At 49.1% G+C, this 23,423-nt stretch overlaps 1 protein-coding gene across 1 annotated transcript in view; it reads right to left on the bottom strand.

The window, feature by feature from the left end:
* Window positions 1–23,423, bottom strand: part of INO80 (INO80 complex ATPase subunit) — a 322,016-nt gene that overhangs the window by 226,122 nt on the left and 72,471 nt on the right. Inside the window, exons 7-15 of the mRNA XM_075331242.1 lie at window positions 20,045–20,256; window positions 17,563–17,616; window positions 16,970–17,173; window positions 15,589–15,775; window positions 15,203–15,270; window positions 10,417–10,626; window positions 9,249–9,329; window positions 1,560–1,655; window positions 1,199–1,258 (exon numbers count right to left, since the gene is read on the bottom strand). Coding sequence (XP_075187357.1) covers window positions 1,199–1,258; window positions 1,560–1,655; window positions 9,249–9,329; window positions 10,417–10,626; window positions 15,203–15,270; window positions 15,589–15,775; window positions 16,970–17,173; window positions 17,563–17,616; window positions 20,045–20,256 — 1,172 coding nt within the window. The remainder of the gene's footprint in view (window positions 1–1,198; window positions 1,259–1,559; window positions 1,656–9,248; window positions 9,330–10,416; window positions 10,627–15,202; window positions 15,271–15,588; window positions 15,776–16,969; window positions 17,174–17,562; window positions 17,617–20,044; window positions 20,257–23,423) is intronic.

Here is a 23,423-nt window from a genome sequence, read left to right as displayed (position 1 = left end):
TCTGAGGGAGAAGGAGTAAGATTGATCCTCTGAGGGAGAAGGAGTAAGATTGATCCTCTGAGGGAGAAGGAGTAAGATTGATCCTCTGAGGGAGAAGGAATAAGATTGATCCTCTGAGGGAGAAGGAGTAAGAGTAATCCTCTGAGGGAGAAGGAGTAAGAGTAATCCTCTGAGGGAGAAGGAGTAAGAGTAATCCTCTGAGGGAGAAGGAGTAAGAGTAATCCTCTGAGGGAGAAGGAGTAAGATTGATCCTCTGAGGGAGAAGGAGCAAGATTGATCCTCTGAGGGAGAAGGAGTAAGAGTAATCCTCTGAGGGAGAAGGAGTAAGAGTAATCCTCTGAGGGAGAAGGAGTAAGATTGATCCTCTGAGGGAGAAGGAGCAAGATTGATCCTCTGAGGGAGAAGGAGTAAGAGTAATCCTCTGAGGGAGAAGGAGTAAGATTGATCCTCTGAGGGAGAAGGAGTAAGATTGATCCTCTGAGGGAGAAGGAATAAGATTGATCCTCTGAGGGAGAAGGAGTAAGAGTAATCCTCTGAGGGAGAAGGAGTAAGATTGATCCTCTGAGGGAGAAGGAGTAAGAGTAATCCTCTGAGGGAGAAGGAGTAAGATTGATCCTCTGAGGGAGAAGGAGTAAGATTGATCCTCTGAGGGAGAAGGAGTAAGAGTAATCCTCTGAGGGAGAAGGAGTAAGAGTAATCCTCTGAGGGAGAAGGAGTAAGATTGATCCTCTGAGAAAGAAGGAGTAAGATTGATCCTCTGAGGGAGAAGGAATAAGATTGATCCTCTAAGGGAGAAGCTGACACCCCAGAGAGACTGTGAGAAATCCCAATTTCCCTGGAAAAGGACTGATGGAGGATTATGACTAACCTCCTGGGACATTTATCCCATTACTGGACTACTTTACCCTCCGGTGTGTTGGATTATTTTATGGACCATCTAATTTTGCTTGGAATAAATGTTCTTTTTATTGTTCAATCATCTTTTGCTCTGTTGATTGTGTGATATCGGAGAAGGACCCCATGACATTCACACACTCAGGAGCCTCTAACACTGTGGGGGGGACCCCAAAAACTGACTTTCCTTTGGCTGATGTATGCACTTAAAAAGGTGGCTAATCAGTGGCAGCTCTACAGCATTGCCACTATGAATGGTGATTTCCCAAAATAAAGTAATAGACGGAAAAGCACAGGTTCTCACCTGACCCCAAAACTTTCTAATTACTTTCCGCTCATGGGGATTGCCCCAGTAAGGCAGCACCTAAAAGAAAAAAGAATATTATGCAGGTTAATATAATAAAACTATAGAACATATAACAATTGTTCCAAACTTCTCCATTGTTTTTTAATGCTTCCAGTTTATCGATATGGGAAATCGGTGGCTAAACCCATTTTTGTTTTTGCCCTTTCGTTCTTCATTGAGCCATAAGTTTTTTTATTTGACAACATATGCAAAAAACAAATAGATTTTGGGGTTGTGTGTTTGTGAAGTGCAGTGGGATTCTTTACAGTAAATGTATTGACATCATGTCAATAGAAGGTACAAACGCTTTCTCCGTTACCTTGAACCTTGGCACAAATCTTGAAAACTCTTGATGCCAGTTGTTCAATGTTGAGGCAGGTGAAATGATCAGAAATGGACCCCAGATATTCTCCCTCTGGACAAAGCAGATCAAGAAACAAGGTCAGTATGTGACAAAACATTAACCTCCTCCTGCCAAAGCCAGTCCTCCATGACAAGCGCCCCATATTCTGAAACTGACATAGTATGCTGTAACACCTTTAGAATGCGTCTTCCAATCCAGGAAAATTCTGAGAAAGGAAGATCAATTTGAAACGTACGTCGGGGTTGAGCGCACCCTGGCATGCCTGATATCATGCTATTCTTGCTCCACCTAGTGACTTGCTGTAGGTATTGTGGGTATTTCGTTTCCCACATCTTAAATCACATATATAGACTTTGAACCTTTTTGTTATATACTTGAGCTCAGGTGCTATGGTGCTGCTCTAATTTTAGGGCTTGAATTGGTGTCCCCACAACTTTTCTTGTCTCTCTTATAAATTAGATTATTTATACTGTCACCTGCACATACTAGATTTTTATATTTATGATGAATTGTTCTGTTGGTATAATTTTCTAAATAAAAGTATTATTATTATTATTTATAGACGGGAGTCGGAATATTCTTCATGAATATTGTTAGTGGTGGTAAGATGATTTGGCCATTTAAACTCCACAACAAGGTGTGTGGTTAATGAGATGTGCATATATGGGGAGCGGCCTGACTATATACAAGGGTTGTCCACTGTGGCCTTAAACGTTTATGTTAGTGGTAAATATAAGTCTAATATGCTTTATGTTTAAAGGGGTATTCCATCTCCACGATCCTATCCCAAGATTTAGAAGGTGTAATAATAAGAATATTAGCAAATACCTCCAATTAGTATAGTTCTCCTGATATAGCCATGTCTCTTACCTCATGTGCAGGGCATTGCAGCTTAGTTATGGTTATGACCACAAGCTACTAAATAATGGTCACTATGAGTGGTCCTAACCATTTACACCTAAGCTTCTACAATGCCCTGCACATGAGGTAAGAGACGTGGCTCCATCAGGAGAACTAAAATTAAATCAAATCTTTATTTTTATACAGCACTTTACATACATTAACAACACTGTCCCCATTGGGGCTCACAATCTAAAGTCCCTATCAGTATGTCTTTGGAGTGTGGGAGGAAACCCACGCAAACACGGGGAGAACATACAAACTCCTTGCAGATGGTGTCCTTGGTGGGATTTGAACTCAGGACCCCAGCGCTGCAAGACTGCAGTGCTAACCACTGAGCCACCACAAGACCGCAGTGCTAACCACTGAGCCACCACAAGACTGCAGTGCTAACCACTGAGCCACCACAAGACAAATGCTAACCACTGAGCCAACACAAGATTGTAGTGCTAACCATTGAGCCACCACAAGACTGCAGTGCTAACCACTGAGCCAACTAACTAAACTACATTTCTAATATTATTATTACACCTACTACATGGTGGGATAGGATCTTTGAGATGGGAATACCCTTTTAATTATGAAAATATCTGAGATTTTCAGAAAATGTTGAAGAATTAAAAATTTTCATTCTTTCAATTTTCATACCCTTAAAGGGAACCTGTCAGCAGATTTGGGGCCTATAAGCTGCGGCCACCTCCAGTGGCTCTTATACACAGCATTCTAATATACTATATATAAGAACCCAGGCCGCTGTGTAGAACTTAATAATCACTTTATAATACTCACATAAGGGGCGGTGCAGACTGGTCGGATGGTGTCTCTGTTCTCCGGATCTGGCATCTTCTCTTTCGGCCATCTTCGTCCTCCTTCTGAAGCCTGGGTGCATGACACGTCCTACGTCATACACACTCGCCGGTCCTGCACAGGCGCACTTTGATCTGCCCTGAGCGGAAACACGGAACCACCCATCTGACCTGTCTGCACCGCCCCTTAGGTGAGTATTATAAAGTGTTTTTGCGTTCTACACAGCGGCCTGGGCTCTTATATACAGCATGTTAGATTTCTGTATATAAGAGCCACTGGTGGCCGCAGCTTACAGGCCCCAAATCTGGTGACAGGTTCCCTTTAAGGCAGATCATTAAACCACAGAAAACGGTTCAGGCTAGGTTCACATTTCCGTTGTTTTGCATCAGTCACATGCATTGCTTGACGCTTGTGACTGATGCGTTGTACAACGCATAACAAGAATTAGAATTAATTGTCGGACTCCGTTGTAAAAGAAAGAGCGATCAGCCGATCACTCACAACAGCCGGCCGCCGGGTGATCAGCTGATCGCTCACAACAGCCGGCCGCCGGGTGATCAGCTGATCGCTCACAGCAGCCGGCCGCCGGGTGATCAGCTGATCGCTCACAACAGCCGGCCGCCGGGTGATCAGCTGATCGCTCACATTAGCCGGCCGCCGGGTGATCAGCTGATCGCTGACAGCAGCCGGCCGCCGGGAGATCAGCTGATCGCTGACAGCAGCCGGCCGCCGGGAGATCAGCTGATCGCTCACATTAGCCGGCCGCCGGGTGATCACCTGATCGCTCACATTAGCCGGCCGCCAGGTGATCAGCTTATCGCTCACAACAGCCGGCCGCCGGGTGATCAGCTGATCGTTTCGTCGCCGAGAATGTGTGCGGGGGGCGGAGTGCGGCGTGGGTGGAGCCGAGCGGGGCCATGGCGCTGAGGACGTCAGCTGGGGACAGGTCCCTATTTAGGTGTGTGTGTGTGTGTGTGTGTGTATATACGGAGTGCGGGAGGGGGTGGAGCCGAGCGGGGAAGTGTCGGGCTCCCTGCACACGTAGCCAGGGTAAATATCAGGAAACTAAGCAATGCACTTTGCTTGGTTACCCAATAATTGCCTTGGTTACCAGCATGCACTGCTTAGTGCTGGCTCCTTGCACACGTAGCCAGGGTAAATATCGGGTAACTAAGCAAAGCACTTTGCTTAGTAACCCGATGTGTACCCTGGTTACGTGTGCAGGGAGCCAGAGAGAGCATGCACAGCGAAAGCCTACGGATTGCGCTGCTCAAAAAACATTACTCTCTGCGTTCCTGCCACCCAACGGTCAGTCGTTCCACGACTTATCAGTCGGGGCGGAGGATGCAACGCAAGAGCATCAGTCACAATCCGCTGCTCATACAAGTCTATGGGAACAACGGAATCCGCCAAACGGATTCCGTTGTTTGCCAGAGCCGCGGATTGTGACTGATACAAATTGACGGAAATGTGAACCTAGCCTAAGAAATAACCTTTCCCACAGATCTACTTTACGTCATCATGATTTTTCAAGCGGCCTTTTATTTAGTTTAATTGCTAGAAGGGATTAAAGTTTGGCAGCAAATTTTTAACATTTTCAAGGTTTCAAGTTTACAAATCCTATTATTTCTATAGGGACAACTTCACTTTCAGGCCCTGTGCGCGCACTCTCCGGACGAAAAAATGCAGCAAAAATGCATACGTTTTTGGTGCGTTTTTTTTTAACATTGTTAATGGCAAATTGCAGTGAAAAACGCATGGACCTGCAGAAAAGAAGGGACAGGCTGAAAAACTGCAGCAAAACCTGTAAGGAGAAAAGAAGCAACGTGCGCACAGCATTTCGGATTTCTCATAGACTTTGCTGGGGAAGGAAATGCATGAAGCTTATGAGCACAAACTGCACCAATTCTGCACCAAAAATGCAGCAAATCTGCAGCAAAAACGCAGTGTGCGCACAGGGCCTTAAAGTAACTTTGAGCAATCCATGTGTAAGAAAACAACCGAATGAGACCCCATTTTCTGAATACAGCACCATCAGGGTATTAACCCCTTCAGCCCCCAGCCTGTTTTCACCTTAAAGACCCGGCCATTTTTTGCAATTCTGACCAGTGTAACTTTGACAGGTTAACTCTGGAACACTTCAACGGATCCTGGCGATTCTGACATTGTTTTATCGTGACATATTGTACTTCATGTCAGTGGTAAATTTAGGCCGATATGTTTTGCGTTTATTTGTGAAAATTTCGGAAATTTGGCGAAAATTTTGAAAATTTTGCAATTTTCAAAATTTGAAATTTTATGCCCATAAATCTGAGAGATATGTCACACAAAATAGTTACTAAATAACATTTCCCACTTCCCAGCGCAATTTTTGAAAAAAAAAATTTCCGTTAGGAGGTTAGAAGGGTTCAAAGTTCATCAGCAATTTCTCATTTTTCCAACAAAATTTACAAAAAAAAATTTTTTAGGTACTACATCACATTTGGAGTGATTTGAGAAACCTAGGCGACAGAAAAGTGACCCCATTCTAAAATCTGCACCCCTCACTCTGCTCAAAACCACATCCAAGAAGTTTATTAACCCTTTAGGAGCTTCACAGCAACCAAAGCAATGTAGAAGAAAAAATGAAAATTTTACTTTTTTAACACAAAAATGTAACTTTAGCCATAAAAATTAGTATTTTCACAAGGGTATCGGGAAAAATGCATCATACAATGTATTGTGCATTTTCTCCTGAGTACGCAGATACCCCATATGTGGTGGAAATCAAATGTTTGGGCACACGGCAGGACTCGGAAGGCAAGGAGCGCCATTTGAATTTTTGAGTGCAAAATTAGCTGCACTCATTAGCGGACGCCATGTCGGGTTTGAAGACTCCCTGAGGTGCCTAAACAATGGAGCTCCCCCATAAGTGACCCCATTTTGGAAACTAGAGCCCTCAAATATTTTTTCTAGATGTTTTATGTGCACTTTGAACACCTGGGGGCTTCACAGAAGTTTATAAAGTTGAGCCGTGAAAAGAAAAAAAATTTTTTTTTACCACAAAACTGTTGCTTCAACCAGGTAGCTTTTTTATCACAAGGGTATCAGGAAAAAATGCACCATAAAATGTATTGTGCATTTTCTCCTGAGTACGCAGATACCTCATATGTGGTGGAAATCAAATGTTTGGGCATACGGCAGGACTCGGAAGGCAAGGAGCGCCATTTCACAGCAAAATTGGTTGGAATTATTAGCGGACACCATGTTGCGTTTGGAGACCCCCCCTGAAGTGTCTAAACAATAGAGCTCCCCCACAATTGACCCCATTTTGGAAACTAGACCCCTCATGGAATTTATCTAGCTGTTTAGTGAGTACTTTGAACCCCTGGAGGCTTCACAAACGTTTGTAATGTTCAGCCGTGAAAATATTTTATTTTTTTTTTACCACAAAATTGTTTTTTCAAACAGGTAGCTTTTTTTCACAGGGGTATCAGGAAAAAATGCACCATAAAATGTATTGTGCAATTTCTCCTGAGTACACAGGTACCTCATATGTGGTGGAAATCAATTGTTTGGGCGTACGGCGGGGCTCAGAAGAGAAGGAGCGCCATTTCACAGTAAAATTGATTGGAATTATTAGTAGACGCCATGTTGCATTTGGAGACCCCCTGAGGTGCCTAAACAATGGAGCTCCCCCACATGTGATCCCATTTTGGAAACTAGACCCCCCCCCCCATACAAAAAAATTAGTTTGGCGAAATAAAAAATACAGACATCAGTAAAAAAAAAAAAAAAATGAATAAAAAAAAAAAATATGAGCGCCTGCCACTAAGACCAGTGCCAAACGTGAGAGCAATGCACGAGTCTCGCATCGCATCATCCACTGCAGTCTGGAAGCGAGCAACTGCGCTGGATAATGCGATGCGAGAGGGCGGGGCGGTAGATGAGAAAGGGCGCAGCGGATGGAGGAGCGGCAGAGGATGGGAAAGGGCGCAGCAGATGGATGATGGGAAATGGCGCAGCGGATGGAGGAGCGTCAGAGGATGGGAAAGGGCGCAGCGGATGGAAGATGGGAAAGGGCGCAGCGGATGGAGGAGCGTCAGAGGATGGGAAAGGGCGCAGCGGATGGAAGATGGGAAAGGGCGCAGCGGATGGACGAGCGGCGGAGGATGGGGGGGAGGGAGGTAAGATGGGGATACCTACCTTACAGGATGGATCTAGGCAGCAGGATCACAGCAGACAGAAGAGGCAGCAGATGAAGGAGGCAACAGATTGAGGAGGGTGAGAGGGGGCAGTAGATGAAGAGGATGGGACAGAGCAGGCAGCAGATCGGGGAGGGGGGCAGAGTCTGATGGGAGAGAGAGATGGCACATGGAGGAGGGGGGCCCCCGGGGGAAGGGTGGCCCCCAGAACATGGAGGGGGGAGGGTGGCTTGCAGCACATGTGGGGGGAGGGTGGCTTGCAGCACATGTGGGGGGAGTGTGGCTTGCAGCACATGTGGGGGGAGGGTGGCTTGCAGCTAATGGAGGGGGAGGATGTGTAGTGGCGATGGAGAAGGGGCAGCTGATGAAGGAGGCGGCGGCGGCCGATCGGGAACAGTGGGGGACGATTTGGGGGCAGCAGCGGCTGAAAAAGATGGGTGCGACGGCGGCGGGGACAGTGGCGAGCGTGGCGGCGGGGACAGTGGCGGCGGGGACAGCGGTGGATCGGGAGCAGCAGCGGAGCGATCGGAGACAGCGGCGGGGCTGGCGGTGGCGATCGGAGCCGTAACGGGGCTGGCGGTGGCGGGCGGGGCGATCGGAGACAGCGGCGGGGCTGGGGCTAGCAGGCGGGGTGATCGGAGACAGCGGCGGGGCGATCGGAGACAGCGGCGGGGCTGGCGGTGGCAGGCGGGGCGATCGGAGACAGCGGCGGGGCTGGGGCTGGCGGGCGGGGCGATCGGAGACAGCGGCGGGGCTGGCGCTGGCGGCCGGGGCGATCGGAGACAGCGGCGGGGCTGGCGCTGGCGGGCGGGGCGATCGGAGACAGCGGCGGGGCTGGCGGTGGCGGGCGGGGCGATCGGAGACAGCGGCGGGGCTGGCGGTGGTGGGCGGGCGATAGGAGACATCGGCGGGGCTGGCAGGGCGATCTGGGACAGGGACGGGCGATCGGGGACAGGGGCGGGTGATCGGGGGCAGCAACTTACCGATGGGCACCCGCAGAGACCGCTCTCCTCGGCTTTCAGGGACGGACACAGGTCACCGGCCCCAGATCCACGGTGATTGGAGAGATCAGTCACAAGACCGATCTCTCCAATCAGAGCTGGGGGCCGGTGAAGCACCGATCACCCAGCTCCAGCCAATGGCCAGTGCTACAGCAGCACTGATCAGGGCTGGATTTCAATGTTCCAGCCATTTTCAATGGCTGGAACATTACAGTGACTGTAATTGGCTGAGCGGCGTTCGTCAGCCAATCACAGCCTCTGTAGGTTCGGGGAGGAGGCACCACCCCTCCTGAGGTCAGGCAGAGGTCCCCGCCTTCCCGAATCCACTGTTTAATTAAACAAATTGGACTCCCCGGGGCTCCGGGACCGCGATTTCGCCATGACGTACTGGGTACGTCATGGGTCGTTTAGCACCATGTCACCGTGACGTACCCAGTACGTCAAGGGTCGTTAAGGGGTTAAAAAACAATTCTGGAAGCTCGTTCATGCTCCGGAATTAACACAAAAGTGAAATGAAAACATGCAAATGACATTTTTCCATCACATTGTTACAAGGGGTAATAGGAGAAAGTGTCAATTATGTAATGTCTTCCAAACATTGCAACACCCCATTTGTGGGGGGGAACCACTGTTTGGGTGCATGGCACGGCTCAGAAGGGAAGAACTATATATTCAAACTTCTATTTTTCTACACATTACATTCATAAGACTTTTTATCAGAACCTTCCAGAAAAAAAAGAGATGACACTTACCTCTGCAAGATGTGCTAGCAGAGCTATGCTCTGGACAGTTTTCCCCAGGCCCATTTCATCAGCTAAGATGCCATTAATACCCTAAAATGCAAATAAAAAGGTAACTACAGTAGTTAAAATATATCATTATTGTTTATAACTTAGTCATTTAAAGAAAATCCACATGCATTTTTTTTCTACCACATCATAGAGCAGCATGATGTAGGGCATGGGTCCCCAATTCCAGTTCTCAAGGGCTGCCAACAGTGCATGTTTTCAGGATTTCCTTAGTATTGCACATGTGATAATCTAATCACCTGCACAGTTGATGATTCCAACACCCATGCAATGCTAAGGAAATCCTGAAAACATGCACTGTTGGCGGCCCTCGAGGACTGGAGTTGGGGAACCCTGATGTAGGGGCAGAAACACTGATTCCAGCCATGTGCCACTCACTAGGCTGCTTGCTGCCATTTAGATAAAATTACTGTTTTATCTCCTGCATATCGACCAGTTCTGACTGCTGAGCTCTGTATAACTCCGTCCACATTACTGATTAGCAGCTCTCCCTGTATCCTGTGCATAGGCAGAAAGCTGCCAATTAGGTGTAGGGGCGGGGTTATATATAGCTTATAAATATGGAGGACTACATGGCAGCTGGTTTACGAGTCCTCAGTCCTCTAGTGATAATTTCCTATGGATAAAACTGTGATTTGATCAAAAGTACAGCAAGCAGCCCAGTAAGTGACCTTGCTGGTTTCGAGGTCTATGTCTCTACATTATGCTGCTCTCTGCGCATATATTTATTGTGCAAAGGCTAGAAGGTACAACAATTCGGGAAGGGGGGGGGTGAGGTTTCTCAAAAATATAACCCAATTACCAACATAAATGTCACTGGACGGTAAAGCATCTGCAGCACTGGGCTGAGAGAGCTTGCTGTCAGACACAGCCAGACTCCACACGGAGAGGCACAGACTGTATATTACTCTCTTATCGCTGTATCCACAGTGATTGTTTAGCAATAGGAAGCGCTAATGGCTCTTCTCCCACCAGGTCTTCTGGTCATGTAATTGCAGGGAGTATTTAAGACGTCTGGCAGGAGATCCTCTTACTTTGGTGGCTGCATAATGTTTTCCAGGATTGGTATAATGGAACTTTATGTGTTAATAATCTATTGTTCCGGCGTTACCTGCTCATAGAGGTTGGCCAGCCAGTTCATGCCCTTCAGCTGGTAGCCCTTGAGTTTCCCATTGAATATGGTGGGCTGCGGGATATCCTCTCCGGCCCTTATAGAGGGGTTAGCCAGACTGTAACTCTCCCCAAAGCCGCTTTCGGATTTGTTGGCCACACGTAGAGCGGCTAATCTGCTTTCTCTGGCATCTTCGTCAAACGACCTTTTCTATAAAAGGACAGAAATGAAAAGGAAGAAAATATTAGAAATTTTGTGGGAAAATAAAAAAATCTCATGCACTGAACGACGTGATCCTGAAAAACAATGGAGAGCGCTGCACGGACCGGAACCCAACGCTGAGCCCTGCGGGTCTGATCACACAAGGCTTATGTGCAGCAATAGTGTACAAAGAAAAGGAGCGGTCACCACCAAAACCACAGACGTGGGGCGCCACACACAACATGTCCACAAAGGTGAGATCCGAGGCCCGAAACTGAAGGACTAAGGCTAGGGCCAGTGCTAGGACAGAGCCAGTGCTAGGTCAGAGCCAGTGCTAGGTCAGAGCCAGTGCTAGGTCAGAGCCAGTGCTAGGTCAGAGCGAGTGATGGGGCAGAGCGAGTGATGGGGCAGAGTGAGTGATGGGGCAGAGTGAGTGATGGGGCAGAGCGAGTGCTAGGACAGAGCCAGTGCTAGGGCAGAGCGAGTGCTAGGACAGAGCGAGTGCTAGGACAGAGCGAGTGATGGGGCAGAGCGAGTGATGGGGCAGAGCGAGTGATGGGGCAGAGCCAGTTTAGGGCAGAGCCAGTGCTGGGGCAGAGCCAGTGCTAGGGCAGAGCCAGTGCTAGGGCAGAGCTAGTGCTAGAACAGAGCCAGTGCTAGGACAGAGCCAGTGCTAGGACAGAGCCAGTGCTAGGACAGAGCCAGTGATGGGGCAGAGCGCGTGATGGGGCAGAGCGAGTGATGGGGCAGAGCGAGTGATGGGGCAGAGCGAGTGATGGGGCAGAGTGAGTGATGGGGCCGAGCGAGTGCTAGGACAGAGCCAGTGCTAGGGCAGAGCGAGTGCTAGGACAGAGCGAGTGCTAGGACAGAGCGAGTGCTAGGACAGAGCGAGTGATGGGGCAGAGCGAGTGATGGGGCAGAGCCAGTGCTAGGGCAGAGCCAGTGCTAGGGCAGAGCCAGTGCTAGGGCAGAGCCAGTGCTAGGACAGAGCCAGTGCTAGGACAGAGCCAGTGCTAGGACAGAGCCAGTGCTAGGACAGAGCCAGTGCTAGGGCAGAGCCAGTGCAAGGTCAGAGCCAGTGCTAGGGCAGAGCCAGTGCTAGGGCAGAGCCAGTGCTAGGGCAGAGCCAGTGCTAGGACAGAGCCAGTGCTAGGACAGAGCCAGTGCTAGGACAGAGCCAGTGATGGGGCAGAGCGAGTGATGGGGCAGAGCGAGTGATGGGGCAGAGCGAGTGCTAGGGCAGAGCCAGTGCTAGGACAGAGCCAATGCTAGAGCGAGTGCTAGGGCAGAGCGAGTGCTAGGACAGAGCCGGTGCTAGGTTAGAGCGAGTGCTAGGACAGAGCCAGTGCTAGGACAGAGCCAGTGCTAGGGCAGAGCGAGTGCTAGGGCAGAGCGAGTGCTAGGGCAGAGCGAGTGCTAGGGTAGAGCGAGTGCTAGGGCAGAGCCAGTGCTAGGGCAGAGCCAGTGCTAGGGCAGAGCCAGTGCTAGGTCAGAGCCAGTGCTAGGGCAGAGCGAGTGCTAGGACAGAGCCAGTGCTAGGGCAGAGCCAGTGCTAGGACAGAGCCAGTGCTAGGGCAGAGCCAGTGCTAGGACAGAGCCAGTGCTAGGACAGAGCCAGTGCTAGAGCAGAGCCAGTGCTAGGGCAGAGCCAGTGCTAGGACAGAGCCAGTGCTAGGGCAGAGCCAGTGCTAGGGCAGAGCCAGTGCTAGGACAAAGCCAGTGCTAGGGCAGAGCCAGTGCTAGGGCAGAGCCAGTGCTAGGACAGAGCCAGTGCTAGGGCAGAGCGAGTGCTAGGGCAGAGCGAGTGCTAGGGCAGAGCCGGTGCTAGGACAGAGCCAGTGCTAGGGCAAAGCCAGTGCTAGGGCAGAGCCAGTGCTAGGGCAGAGGCAGTGCTAGGACAGAGCGAGTGCTAGGGCAGAGCGAGTGCTAGGGCAGAGCGAGTGCTAGGGCAGAGCCGGTGCTAGGGTAGAGCGAGTGCTAGGGCAGAGCGAGTGCTAGGGCAGAGCGAGTGCTAGGACAGAGCGAGTGCTAGGGTAGAGCGAGTGCTAGGGCAGAGCGAGTGCTAGGGCAGAGCGAGTGCTAGGGCAGAGCGAGTGCTAGGGTAGAGCGATTGCTAGGACAGAGCCAGTGCTAGGGCAGAGCCAGTGCTAGGGCAGAGCGAGTGCTAGGGCAGAGCCAGTGCTAGGACAGAGCGAGTGCTAGGGTAGAGCCAGTGCTAGGGCAGAGCCAGTGCTAGGGCACAGGCAAGGCCAGGTGCTAGGATATAGCTAGTCAGTGACATTTTTCACGCACCAGCAGCTCAGACAAACGTGCAACCAAACACAGTTGTGCAACTTATGAATGAGCTGCTATTGCGTGACTATTTAGTGCTGTGATTTTGCAGTAAAAGACCGTTACATGTGAATCGCACTGAAATCTAAGTCAAGTGAGTCATGTGTTACTTGTGACTAATGGCGAAAGTCAACACATTTGGAAAGGTTTTCCACAGTGCGTAACAGCAGGTTGTAATGAAGCAGCATAGAAGATCATTAGATGTGATGTCATAGTGTAGCGTCACTCACTGCCCCGGCAGCTCCGCAGCCACCCAGGGCTTATCTGCCTCCCTTTCCCCCGGGGCCTGTGCACGCCACACAGGCTTTCTGGGAATGCACCTACGGCGCGTGCGCGCATGCACACCAGCCCTCCGCTTAATGGGCAGCGCAACATTTCCTGGAAATACCTTTCAGCTTATGGCGGAGAGCCACTTTATATTTAAGGCACCCTCCCATTAGGGGAGATGCCCGCACGATGCTCCTAGTTAGTTCCGGTAAGCTATTCCAGTCTGCTAGCTAGTAGTCTGGTCCCATAGTTCCTGTATCCATTACCTGTACATGCCATCCCATACCCATCTACCCTGACATGCCCACCATACCTGTCCATGCCTTCCTGTTTGTCTCAGCCATATGCCACCTGTACCTGCCTGAACTTGTGTCCATACCGGAGTCTGTCTCCTGTCCTGGGGGTCAGCTGCCACAGTCCCGGTAACTGCCCTTCGAGTGGTACTTAGCGTCAGCCTCATGGCAGGTGCTTAGTTAAGCCCCTCTCACTAAGGATAAGTCCCCGCAGTAGTCCAGTGGGGGCCACTACTCCCGCTCAGACGATTGCAATCCCAATGTCGAGAGACATGATGTAATAATAAGTAGCCTTACTCCAGACTTATTAACTGGCTGTTGACAGAATTCTGTGGGAAAATGTGGTGCAAATCTGTTTTGTTCAAAAATGTTTAACGTCACCAAATTTGTGACATTAATCTGAACACACAATGTAATAATACTGACAATCCGAATAAAACGTTTTTGGTGAATTTTTATTTGGCCTCTCGTTGCAGATATTACCGATCACAGTATCTGGCACCAAATAAGTTAACGTTTGTTAAGTCAAAGTGAGTGTTATCAGAGAGTTCTCACTGGGGGCGGGAACTTCTTCTCCCTGTATGATACTGACCAATCATAAGCAGGCAGCAACACATCAGAAAAAGTACATCCAGCACTACAGCTTAGAGCAGGTTTCTCAGGGTGTGAGATGTAAGGATACAGCCTTGATCTCCTGGTCTAACCTCCTGCATGATTAGAAGGCACAGATGTCTAACAGCTCTTAGATAAGGTTTTGGTGGGGCTGCACAAATCACTTTGTGGAAATACAAAATATATTTCTATATGCTTTTCTACTGTGAGAGTACAATATATATACATTTCTATATTTTTTTTTATAACCACTATATACCTTTCTATAACCAAGGTTTCTTTTGTATATAAGGAGTAAGATGGAGTTTTAAAGCCTGCAGCTGATGTCTGATATAAGGAAGTCTGTTTTCTGGTTACTGCAGCATATCAGGAAAAGTATGCGTATGTCAAGGTACAAAGCAACGGAATGCAGATGTGATAAGAAAGACTGGCTATCTCGCGCAAGTCCAAATTTATGGTCTGTGTGAGCTACGTGACAATGGCTCCACGAGCAATGGAAGGGATGGAGAGAGGAAGTTCCAAAATGGATACACGTCACAGACTTTTTGCATAATTTTTAATTAGCCAATGGCATACTTAGAAATGTTACTAAAAGATTAACCCATAACTATTCTCTATAAAAGGCCTGTAAAAAAAAAAAAATAAATAAAGCACTCAGGTGTGCACCTCCTCTTACTACTGAACGGGGAGCTTATACCAACTCCATTTGTTTGGTCTAATTTCCTCCTAGCTAGCATTCAGTAACATTTGATTTGAGATTTCAGCGAACGTTTGCTTTAAAGAAGGTGATTTCCGAAACTATGGAATTTCTCCTTGATAACTTTAGCTTTGGCACATCACAAATCATTTTATCAGCTCTCCTCCTCGGTACTGTCAGAGATGTGTCAGTAATCATACAAAGATTTTGAAAGCTACTACCTCCACCACATTCACAAGTGCTGTATTGGTTGCATTACACTCCCTACAAGAAAAGTCACTTTTTTTTTTCGTTTCATACAACAAACAAAAGAAAACAATGACACCATTTACTAGATGAGGGGAAAGAAGTCAATGCAGGGTACTGGCATAGGCACGACGCTTACCTGTGCCTGGTGTATCCTAAAAGCCTCTTCTGCATTTTTCAAAGCCTGGGACTTGAAATAATCACTGTCTGAAATTCCAAGAAAAAAAATGAATTAATGTTTAAGCTTAGAAATTGTCAAGTGAAGACGTGAAGTAGCAAGTGATAAACACTATTCTGCCATTGTTTTTACGGTTTGCCTCCATGACACACTGCGGTTCAGACCTGGTGAATCTGCTCAGTGGTCAGTAATGTGATAAGTAAAATATATCCTACTACTTAAAATAAAAAAAAACGTCCTTACTTTGCAGTGACGTTTTGTAATGTAAGTACAGAGTAAAGTGAGGGCCGTCCGGATAAAGGCACGGGTTATGAAATACTGAACACTATCTAGAGGCCAGATCTCACCATAGTCGTCTAGGGGCATGTTCAGTGAACCACTTCCAGTTTGTTGCTGAGGGGAGCAGTCTTCGAGCTTGCGCAAAATTTCCTCCTGCACGCTATCCGGACCAGATTCACGTTTGCGACTCACAAAGTGGGCATAAAGCTCGGTTTGTGTAATTAAGAAGTTTAACTTTCTCTGCTGTCTCTTTGCCTGTTTGTATCATAAAAGGTTTAGTTAAGCATGCCGTAATACTACACCACACATACAGGTGCATTATCAGTACATACCGGATTTTTCGGATTATAAGGCGCACATTTCCTTCCAAAAAGTTGGAGTGAGGGGTGCATCTTATCTGAATGTAGCTTACCGAGGTGGTGGAGAGGGGTTTCAGGAGGCCGGGGGAATGCTGCGGCGGCTGTGCAGGGGCTAAAGTGGCTGGGCTGGTGCTGTGGCAGTTGTGTGGGGTCTGCAGAAGCTGGTGCTGCAACGGTTGATGCTGGGGTGACTGTTCTGGGTCTGTGGCAGCTGGGTGGGCTGTGAGGACTTCAAATAATGGCGCCCAGAGTCGGTGCTTGCGCAGATAGAGCTCTCGGGTCAAGATCTCACCTACACACGCGCCGACTCCGGCCCATCGATCTCAAAGCCGTGGACTTAAGGAAAATGGCACCCAGAGGTGGCGCATGCGCAGATGAGATCTCGGCTTGCCATTGAGCTGAGAGCTCAATCTGCGCCGACTCTGGGCACCATTTCTTTGAAGCCCCAGCACAGCTGCCCCAGCCACCACCGCTGCAGCCCAAGACCCAGCACAGCTGCCCCAGCCACCACCGCTGCAGCCCGAGACCCAGCACAGCTGCCCCATCCACCACCGCTGCAGCCCGAGACCCAGCACAGCTGCCCCAGCCACCACCGCTGCAGCCCGAGACCCAGCACAGCTGCCCCAGCCACCACCGCTGCAGCCCGAGACCCAGCACAGCTGCCCCAGCCACCACCGCTGCAGCCCGAGACCCAGCACAGCTGCCCCAGCCACCACCGCTACAGCCCGAGACCCAGCACAGCTGCCCCAGCCACCACCGCTGCCCCAGTCGCCACCGCAGCCCCAGCACAGTGGCCCCAGTTCAGCACAGTTCAGCACCAGCACAGCTGACAGTTTCTGGGACACCCACCGCCCCTGCCTCCTGTGACTCCCCGCTCCACCACTGCTGCCGCCTCCTCTGGTAAGACACCGGATTATAAGACGGACCCCATTTTTTTTTTTTCACCTTTTTTGCTCTGAAGTTGGAGTGCGTCTTATAAACCGAAAAATACAGTACTTAACATTTCACATACAAAACCCTTTGGAGACTATGAGAAAACGCTTGTGGACTGAATCCCATGTTAGGCCAGTGTGGTCTCACGCCAGGTTACCTCTCTCATTTCTTCATCCAGCTTCCGCTGCTCTAGCGCCTCCTTCTCCGCCCGCTTCCGATGTTCCTTCTCTACCTTATCATACTTCTTCCAGTATAGGGACATCTCCTTGGTTAGCTTGCGCGCTCGGGGCAGAGTCTCCTTGCAGTTTTTCTGTGCTTGGATGGCGGCTCTGCGCACCTCGCGCATGCACTGATGAGCAAGCTGATGTGAAACAAGAAAAAACAAGCAAAAAGGAAAAAAAAACACAAGTGTTATTTTCTATTACACAATCTCTTTTGATTGCTAGCAAAATAACAAAAATAAAACAAAAACAGTTATTTCCAGAACTGACGAGGCCATTTGACCGCTGCAGCCAGTCAGATCCATCTGATGGAAGTGTGAAGGCTGCAGCTTATCAGTGGCTTCTAATAGGCAGCAGTGCTCACAAGATATGAACACTATCACAAGGATGCTGCTGGCCGGGAAAGGTGAAAAAAAGCTTTATTTTTTCTTAATACACTGGGGGCAGAAAACGTTTTCAAGTTGTGAACTATTTGATAAATCAATGCTATGTACTGTTCAAGTATTGGACGTACATTTCCAACAATTACCTTTTTGCTGTTCGTTAGCAGTAAGTTGCGGGCTGAAGCTTTTTGCTTGTAGGCCTGAAATACATAAACAATTGTTATGAGGCTTTAAACAAAATTTTTTTTGGGGAGGGGGGGGGGGGGAAGTGCTGGACTAGGGCGATGTCTGAGCTAGAGCTGTGGGCTGCAGGCCAAGGGAGCTGTGCTGTGTTGGGGCTGCGGGCGCCATCCTGAAAATGTCGGCAGTGCAGACTTTACAATAGTGGTGCCCAGAGTCGGCATGTGTGAGCTCTCGGCTCAAGATCTCATCTGCACACGTGCTGCCTCCGGGCCACTGATCTCCCAGCAGCAAACTGAAGGAAAATGGCACCCGGAAGTTGCACATGTGCACATGAGATCTTCAGCTGAAAGCTCCATCTGCGCACACGCTGACTCCGGGCGTCATTATTGTGAAGTCCGCACCGCCGACATTTACAAGATGATGCCTGCAGCTCCAGCACAGTGCCCTCGGCCTGCAGCTCCAGCACAGCGCTCTCGGCCTGCAGCTCCAGCACAGCGCTCTCGGCCTGCAGCCCCAGTACAGCGCTCTCAGCCAGCAGCTCCAGTACAGCGCTCTCGGCCTGCAGCCCCAGTACAGCGCTCTCGGCCTGCAGCCCCAGCACAGCGCTCTCGGCCTGCAGCCCCAGCACAGCGCTCTCGGCCTGCAGCCCCAGCACAGCGCTCTCGGCCTGCAGCCCCAGTACAGCGCTCTCGGCCTGCAGCCCCAGTACAGCGCTCTCGGCCTGCAGCCCCAGCACAGCGCTCTCGGCCTGCAGCTTCAGCACAGTGCTCTCGGCCTGCAGCTCCAGCACAGCGCTCTCGGCCTGCAGCTCCAGCACAGCGCTCTCGGCCTGCAGCTCCAGTACAGCGCTCTCGGCCTGCAGCCCCAGCACAGCGCTCTCGGCCTGCAGCTCCAGCACAGCGCTCTCGGCCTGCAGCTCCAGCACAGCGCTCTCGGCCTGCAGCCCCAGCACAGCGCTCTCGGCCTGCAGCTCCAGTACAGCGCTCTCGGCCTGCAGCCCCAGCACAGCGCTCTCGGCCTGCAGCCCCAGCACAGCGCTCTCGGCCTGCAGCTCCAGCACAGCGCTCTCGGCCTGCAGCTCCAGCACAGCGCTCTCGGCCTGCAGCTCCAGCACAGCGCTCTCGGCTTGCAGCTCCAGTACAGTGCTCTCGGCCTGCAGCTCCAGTACAGCGCTCTTGGCCTGCAGCCCCAGCACAGCGCTCTCGGCCTGCAGCTCCAGTACAGCGCTCTCGGCCTGCAGCTCCAGTACAGCGCTCTTGGCCTGCAGCCCCAGCACAGCGCTCTCGGCCTGCAGCTCCAGTACAGTGCTCTCGGCCTGCAGCTCCAGTACAGCGCTCTTGGCCTGCAGCCCCAGCACAGCGCTCTCGGCCTGCAGCTCCAGTACAGCGCTCTCGGCCTGCAGCCCCAGCACAGCGCTCTCGGCCTGCAGCCCCAGCACAGCAAAGCGCCTCAACCCACAGCCCCATCACAGCGCTGGCAGCATTGCTCCTGTGACCCCGCTCCACCATCCCTGGTAAACAACATTTGGATTATAAGATGCACCCCTCATTTTCCCCCAAAATTTTTGGCAGGAAAAGTGCATCTTATAATCTGAAAAATACGGTACTTTGTAAAAATCCCCGAAGTCTCCTGATTCTGCTGCCTTTTTCTGTTTTGCGCTGCGTCACTCCATTGCGGAGATATTCACATTTGTTTCTTCTGGAGCGCAGTATGTGAAATCTCTGCTTGCAGTCCAACTAAGTGTTTCTTCAAAGTCTGTCCTGGGGCATGTGCTTGCCCCTCTCCCTCCCAGAGACCAGTCACTGTTCAGTAGCTCATGTATCAGTCTGAGACGCTGCTGAACGGTGCACGGGAGGGGGCAGATGAAAGCATGTGTCTACTTGGACTGCAAAGCAGAAATTTCACATACTGGGCTCCAGAAAAAACAAATGTGGGCATCTGTACAATGGAGCGTCGCAGCATAAAACATTAAAAGTGGCAGAATCATGGAAGCTCGGGGTCCTGTATAAAGAGAATCTGTCAGCAAGTTTTAGCTTTATAACCTTAAAGCAGCATGATGTAGGGTCTGATAGCCTGATTCCAGCAATGCATCACTTACTAAGCTGTGTGTTTTTCCAATACAGTGTTTTGTCAGCAGAAGATTATCACTAGAGGACTAGCTACCTTTTGCCACTTAGTCTGTGCTCTGTGCAAGCCCGCCCCCACAACTGATTAGCAGCTTTCTGCCTATGCACAGTGTACACAGAAAAACTGTCAATCAGTGATGTGCAGGGTTATACAGAGCTCAGCATTCATAGAACTGCTAAATCTGGAATTATTGTATGAAATTGACAGCCTATTGCTGGAATCAGGGTGTCCGCTCCTGCATCATGCTTCTCTCAGATAGAGTAGCAAAAAAAACCCGAGGCCAGATTCCCTTCACAATATGCCAGGATGTCCCATTACCTTCGGCAGTTCTTTCTTCACGATGGTCATCCACACTTTCCTGCGCCGGGCGTTCAGCTGCTCCACCGACAGATGCTTCTTCTTCACTATGGGAACTGGAGCATCTTGGGAGAATTTTGCAAACACTTTAGAATGGTGATGCCGGTGCGGTAACTCCTCGTCGGACAAATCCTCCTCATGGCGCCTTTTCTTCTTCACTTTTTTTAATTTGGCTGCAGAAAGCAAATGGTTAACAATTGTTCCATATAATGCAGAATCAAAAGGCCTTTTGTTAACCCCGTAATGGCCGGTCAGGCCGCTAATCTGAATATTAATGCAAATAGATACAATACAGATATAGAATGTGTCCTGCATTCTACACAGCGGATAGCCTGGCCAGGCTCCAAACTAGTCACAGGACTGAGCCTTAACCCCTTCACCAACAAACCAGTTTCTAGTTTACGTTTTTTTCATCCCCTACTTCCAAGAGCCATAACTTTTATATATATATATATATATATATATTATATTTATTCCTTTCAACAAATTCATATGAGGGCTTGTTTTTTTGCGAGACGAGTTGCACTTTTGAATGAAAGAATAAATTTGACCATATAGTGCACTAGAAAACGGGAAAAAATGCCAAGTGCGGGAAAATTGCAAAAGAAATGCGATTCTATAATTGTTTTTTTATCTACCATGTTCACTACATGATAAAACAGACCGGGCTATACGATTACCCAGGTCAGGATCTCTGCGACGATACCAAACACATATGATTATTCTTTTATTTATCTTATTAGTGAGATATATATATATATATATATAATTGCCTTATTCTGTCTGTCTTGCTCTAAAATGACGTCATTACAATGACAACCGTCACCACAGCACGTGCGCTAAAGAGCCTGCGACCAACAGGTCAGCTAAGGCTCCCTGCACACGTAACAAGGGTACAAATTGGGTTACTAAGCAAAGCGCTTTGCTTAGTTACCCGATATTTAACCTGGCTATGTGTGCAGGGAACCTAACTGAACAGGCCGAATTACGAGCCAACAGGACGACACCCGACACTTACCCGCTCAGCTCCGCCCCCTCCCGCACTCCGCATGTACACACTCACGCATGCGCGCACACACACACAAACACCTGTCCCCAGCCATGCAGTCCCGGCACGGACATCCTCAGCGCCATGGCCCCGCTCGGCTCCACCACCCTCCCCCCTGCACACATTAGGCTGCTTTCACACTTGCATTGTGATGCATCCATCACAGTGCGTTGTGTGATGCATGTGACGGATGCGTTGCGAATAGTGTGCTAATAAAGTAACGGATTCCTGTAAAAGAACGTTTTCCAATTTTTTTTATTTTTTTTTTAATGTTTTGCCGGGAAGGAGAGAAAAAGAGGTGACTGCAAATCCCCTGAGTGACTGCAGTGAGCCGCGCGATCAGCTGTGCCGTCACTCAGGTGACCCGTGGCCACAGCTGCAGTCCTCCACCCGAGAGCTGTGTCCGCGGATCATCTGAATCAGGGTGCGGCTCACTTCAGTTGCTGAGTGGAGCTGATAGAGAGTGGCGGTGTTCTACTGCCACTCCTGTCAGCTTCATGTAGCAGAGGTGAAAGCGTCGTGGGACCTCTGTGGATTACGTCGGACCTGGAGGGGTAGTTGGGGGTTTAATAAAGTGGTGAAAGAGGTTGTTTTTTTTGTCTTTTATTCCAAATAAAGGATTTTTCGGGTGTATGTGTTTATTTTCTTTAACTTACAGATTAATCATGGAAGGTATCTTGGGGAGACGCCTGCCATGATTAACCTAACCTTATTACCCCGATTGCCACCGCACCAGGGCAATTTGGGATGAGCCGGGTAGAGTCCCGGGACTGTCGCATCTAATAGAAGCGAAAATTGCGGGCGGCTGCTGGCTGATATTGTTAGGCTGGGGGGCTCCCCTTAACGTGGGGCTCCCCATCCTGAGAATACCAGCCTTCAGCCGTATGGCTTTACCCTGGCTGGTATCAAAATTGGGGGGGACCACACGTCGATTTTTTTTTAATTATTTATTTTACTGCACTACATAGACCCGCCCACCGGCGGCTGTGATTGGTTGCAGTGAGACAGCTGTCACTCAGCGTGGGGGAGTGTCTGACTGCAACTAATCATAGGCACCGGTGGGCGGGTAAAGCAGGGAATACCAGATTGAATAATGAGTGGCCGGCATTTTTAAAGGAGGAAAAGCCGCTGGAGCTTTGTGACAGCCGTGCAGCGCCGCGCCGGCGATCGGGGAGTATGAGAGAGGTGGGGGAGAGAGACCAGGAGTCATTTTATACGATTTAGATCGTTCTGCTGGACATGCTGAGCATGCTCAGTAGAACATGACGGAATTTGTCAGCGGATTCCGCCGCTTAGCGCATAGCAGCGGAATCCGCCACCATAGACAATCATTAGACACCTTGGCGGATTCCAACAGAATTGGTCAATGTGCGTTATTTTAACGACCCAAAAAACGCTACATGCAGCGTTCCCTCTGCCCGACGCTGCGTAAAAATAACGACTCAGCATCGTCCAGCGGATGCAACGCAGACACTTGCGTTACAGTGCGTCATCAATACAAGTCTATGGAGAATAGCGCAGTGCGTTAACGGACTGCAAAAGTCTCCATAGCGGCGGATTGCGCTGAATGCAAGAGTGAAAGCGGCCTTACCCCGCAGGATGGGGGCACATACCAGCATCAGCATATTGTTACTTCACTTTCCACGGATCATGGCCTTCCTTCATTACAAGCCATGGACATCATTAAACATTAGATCATCTATTACAACTGCTCCTTCTGGTGTTTGTCAGTGTAAAACCAATAAACAATTATAAGAAAACTAAATGACACCGAACCCAGAACCCCTCCAGCCCATTCATTACCTTCAATCAGCAACCTACATACACATTCTAGACTACCCCATACCTTACAATCCGGCCACCTTCTAGATTATATATATATATATATATATATATATATATATATATATATAATATAATGTAACATATAATAATAATAATAAATAAAATATTATTAATAATAATACTAAGAATAATATTCATAAATAATAATAATATTGATAACTATCTATCAAATAATAATAAAAATAATATAAAATAATGATTTACATATTATGTATATATATATGGTGGAATTTATTATTATTCCAAGATCTATTGAATGAAAAGTATTTTGTTTGTGGGATAACCCCTGTATACAATCTCAACACCCCATCCAGTCAAGGAACGCTACCAGCAGGGCCGTATTTACCACTAGGCACCCGTGGTCCGGTGCCTAGGGCGGCAGATTGTGAGGGGCGGCACCCTCTGGCAGCAAAAAAAAAAAAAAAAAAAAAAAAAAAAATTTTTTTT

The sequence above is a fragment of the Anomaloglossus baeobatrachus genome, chromosome 12 (assembly GCF_048569485.1).
Source record: "Anomaloglossus baeobatrachus isolate aAnoBae1 chromosome 12, aAnoBae1.hap1, whole genome shotgun sequence".
In the NCBI taxonomy this organism is placed as follows: Eukaryota; Metazoa; Chordata; class Amphibia; order Anura; family Aromobatidae; genus Anomaloglossus; species Anomaloglossus baeobatrachus.
This window is presented reverse-complemented; position numbering and strand designations above follow the sequence as displayed.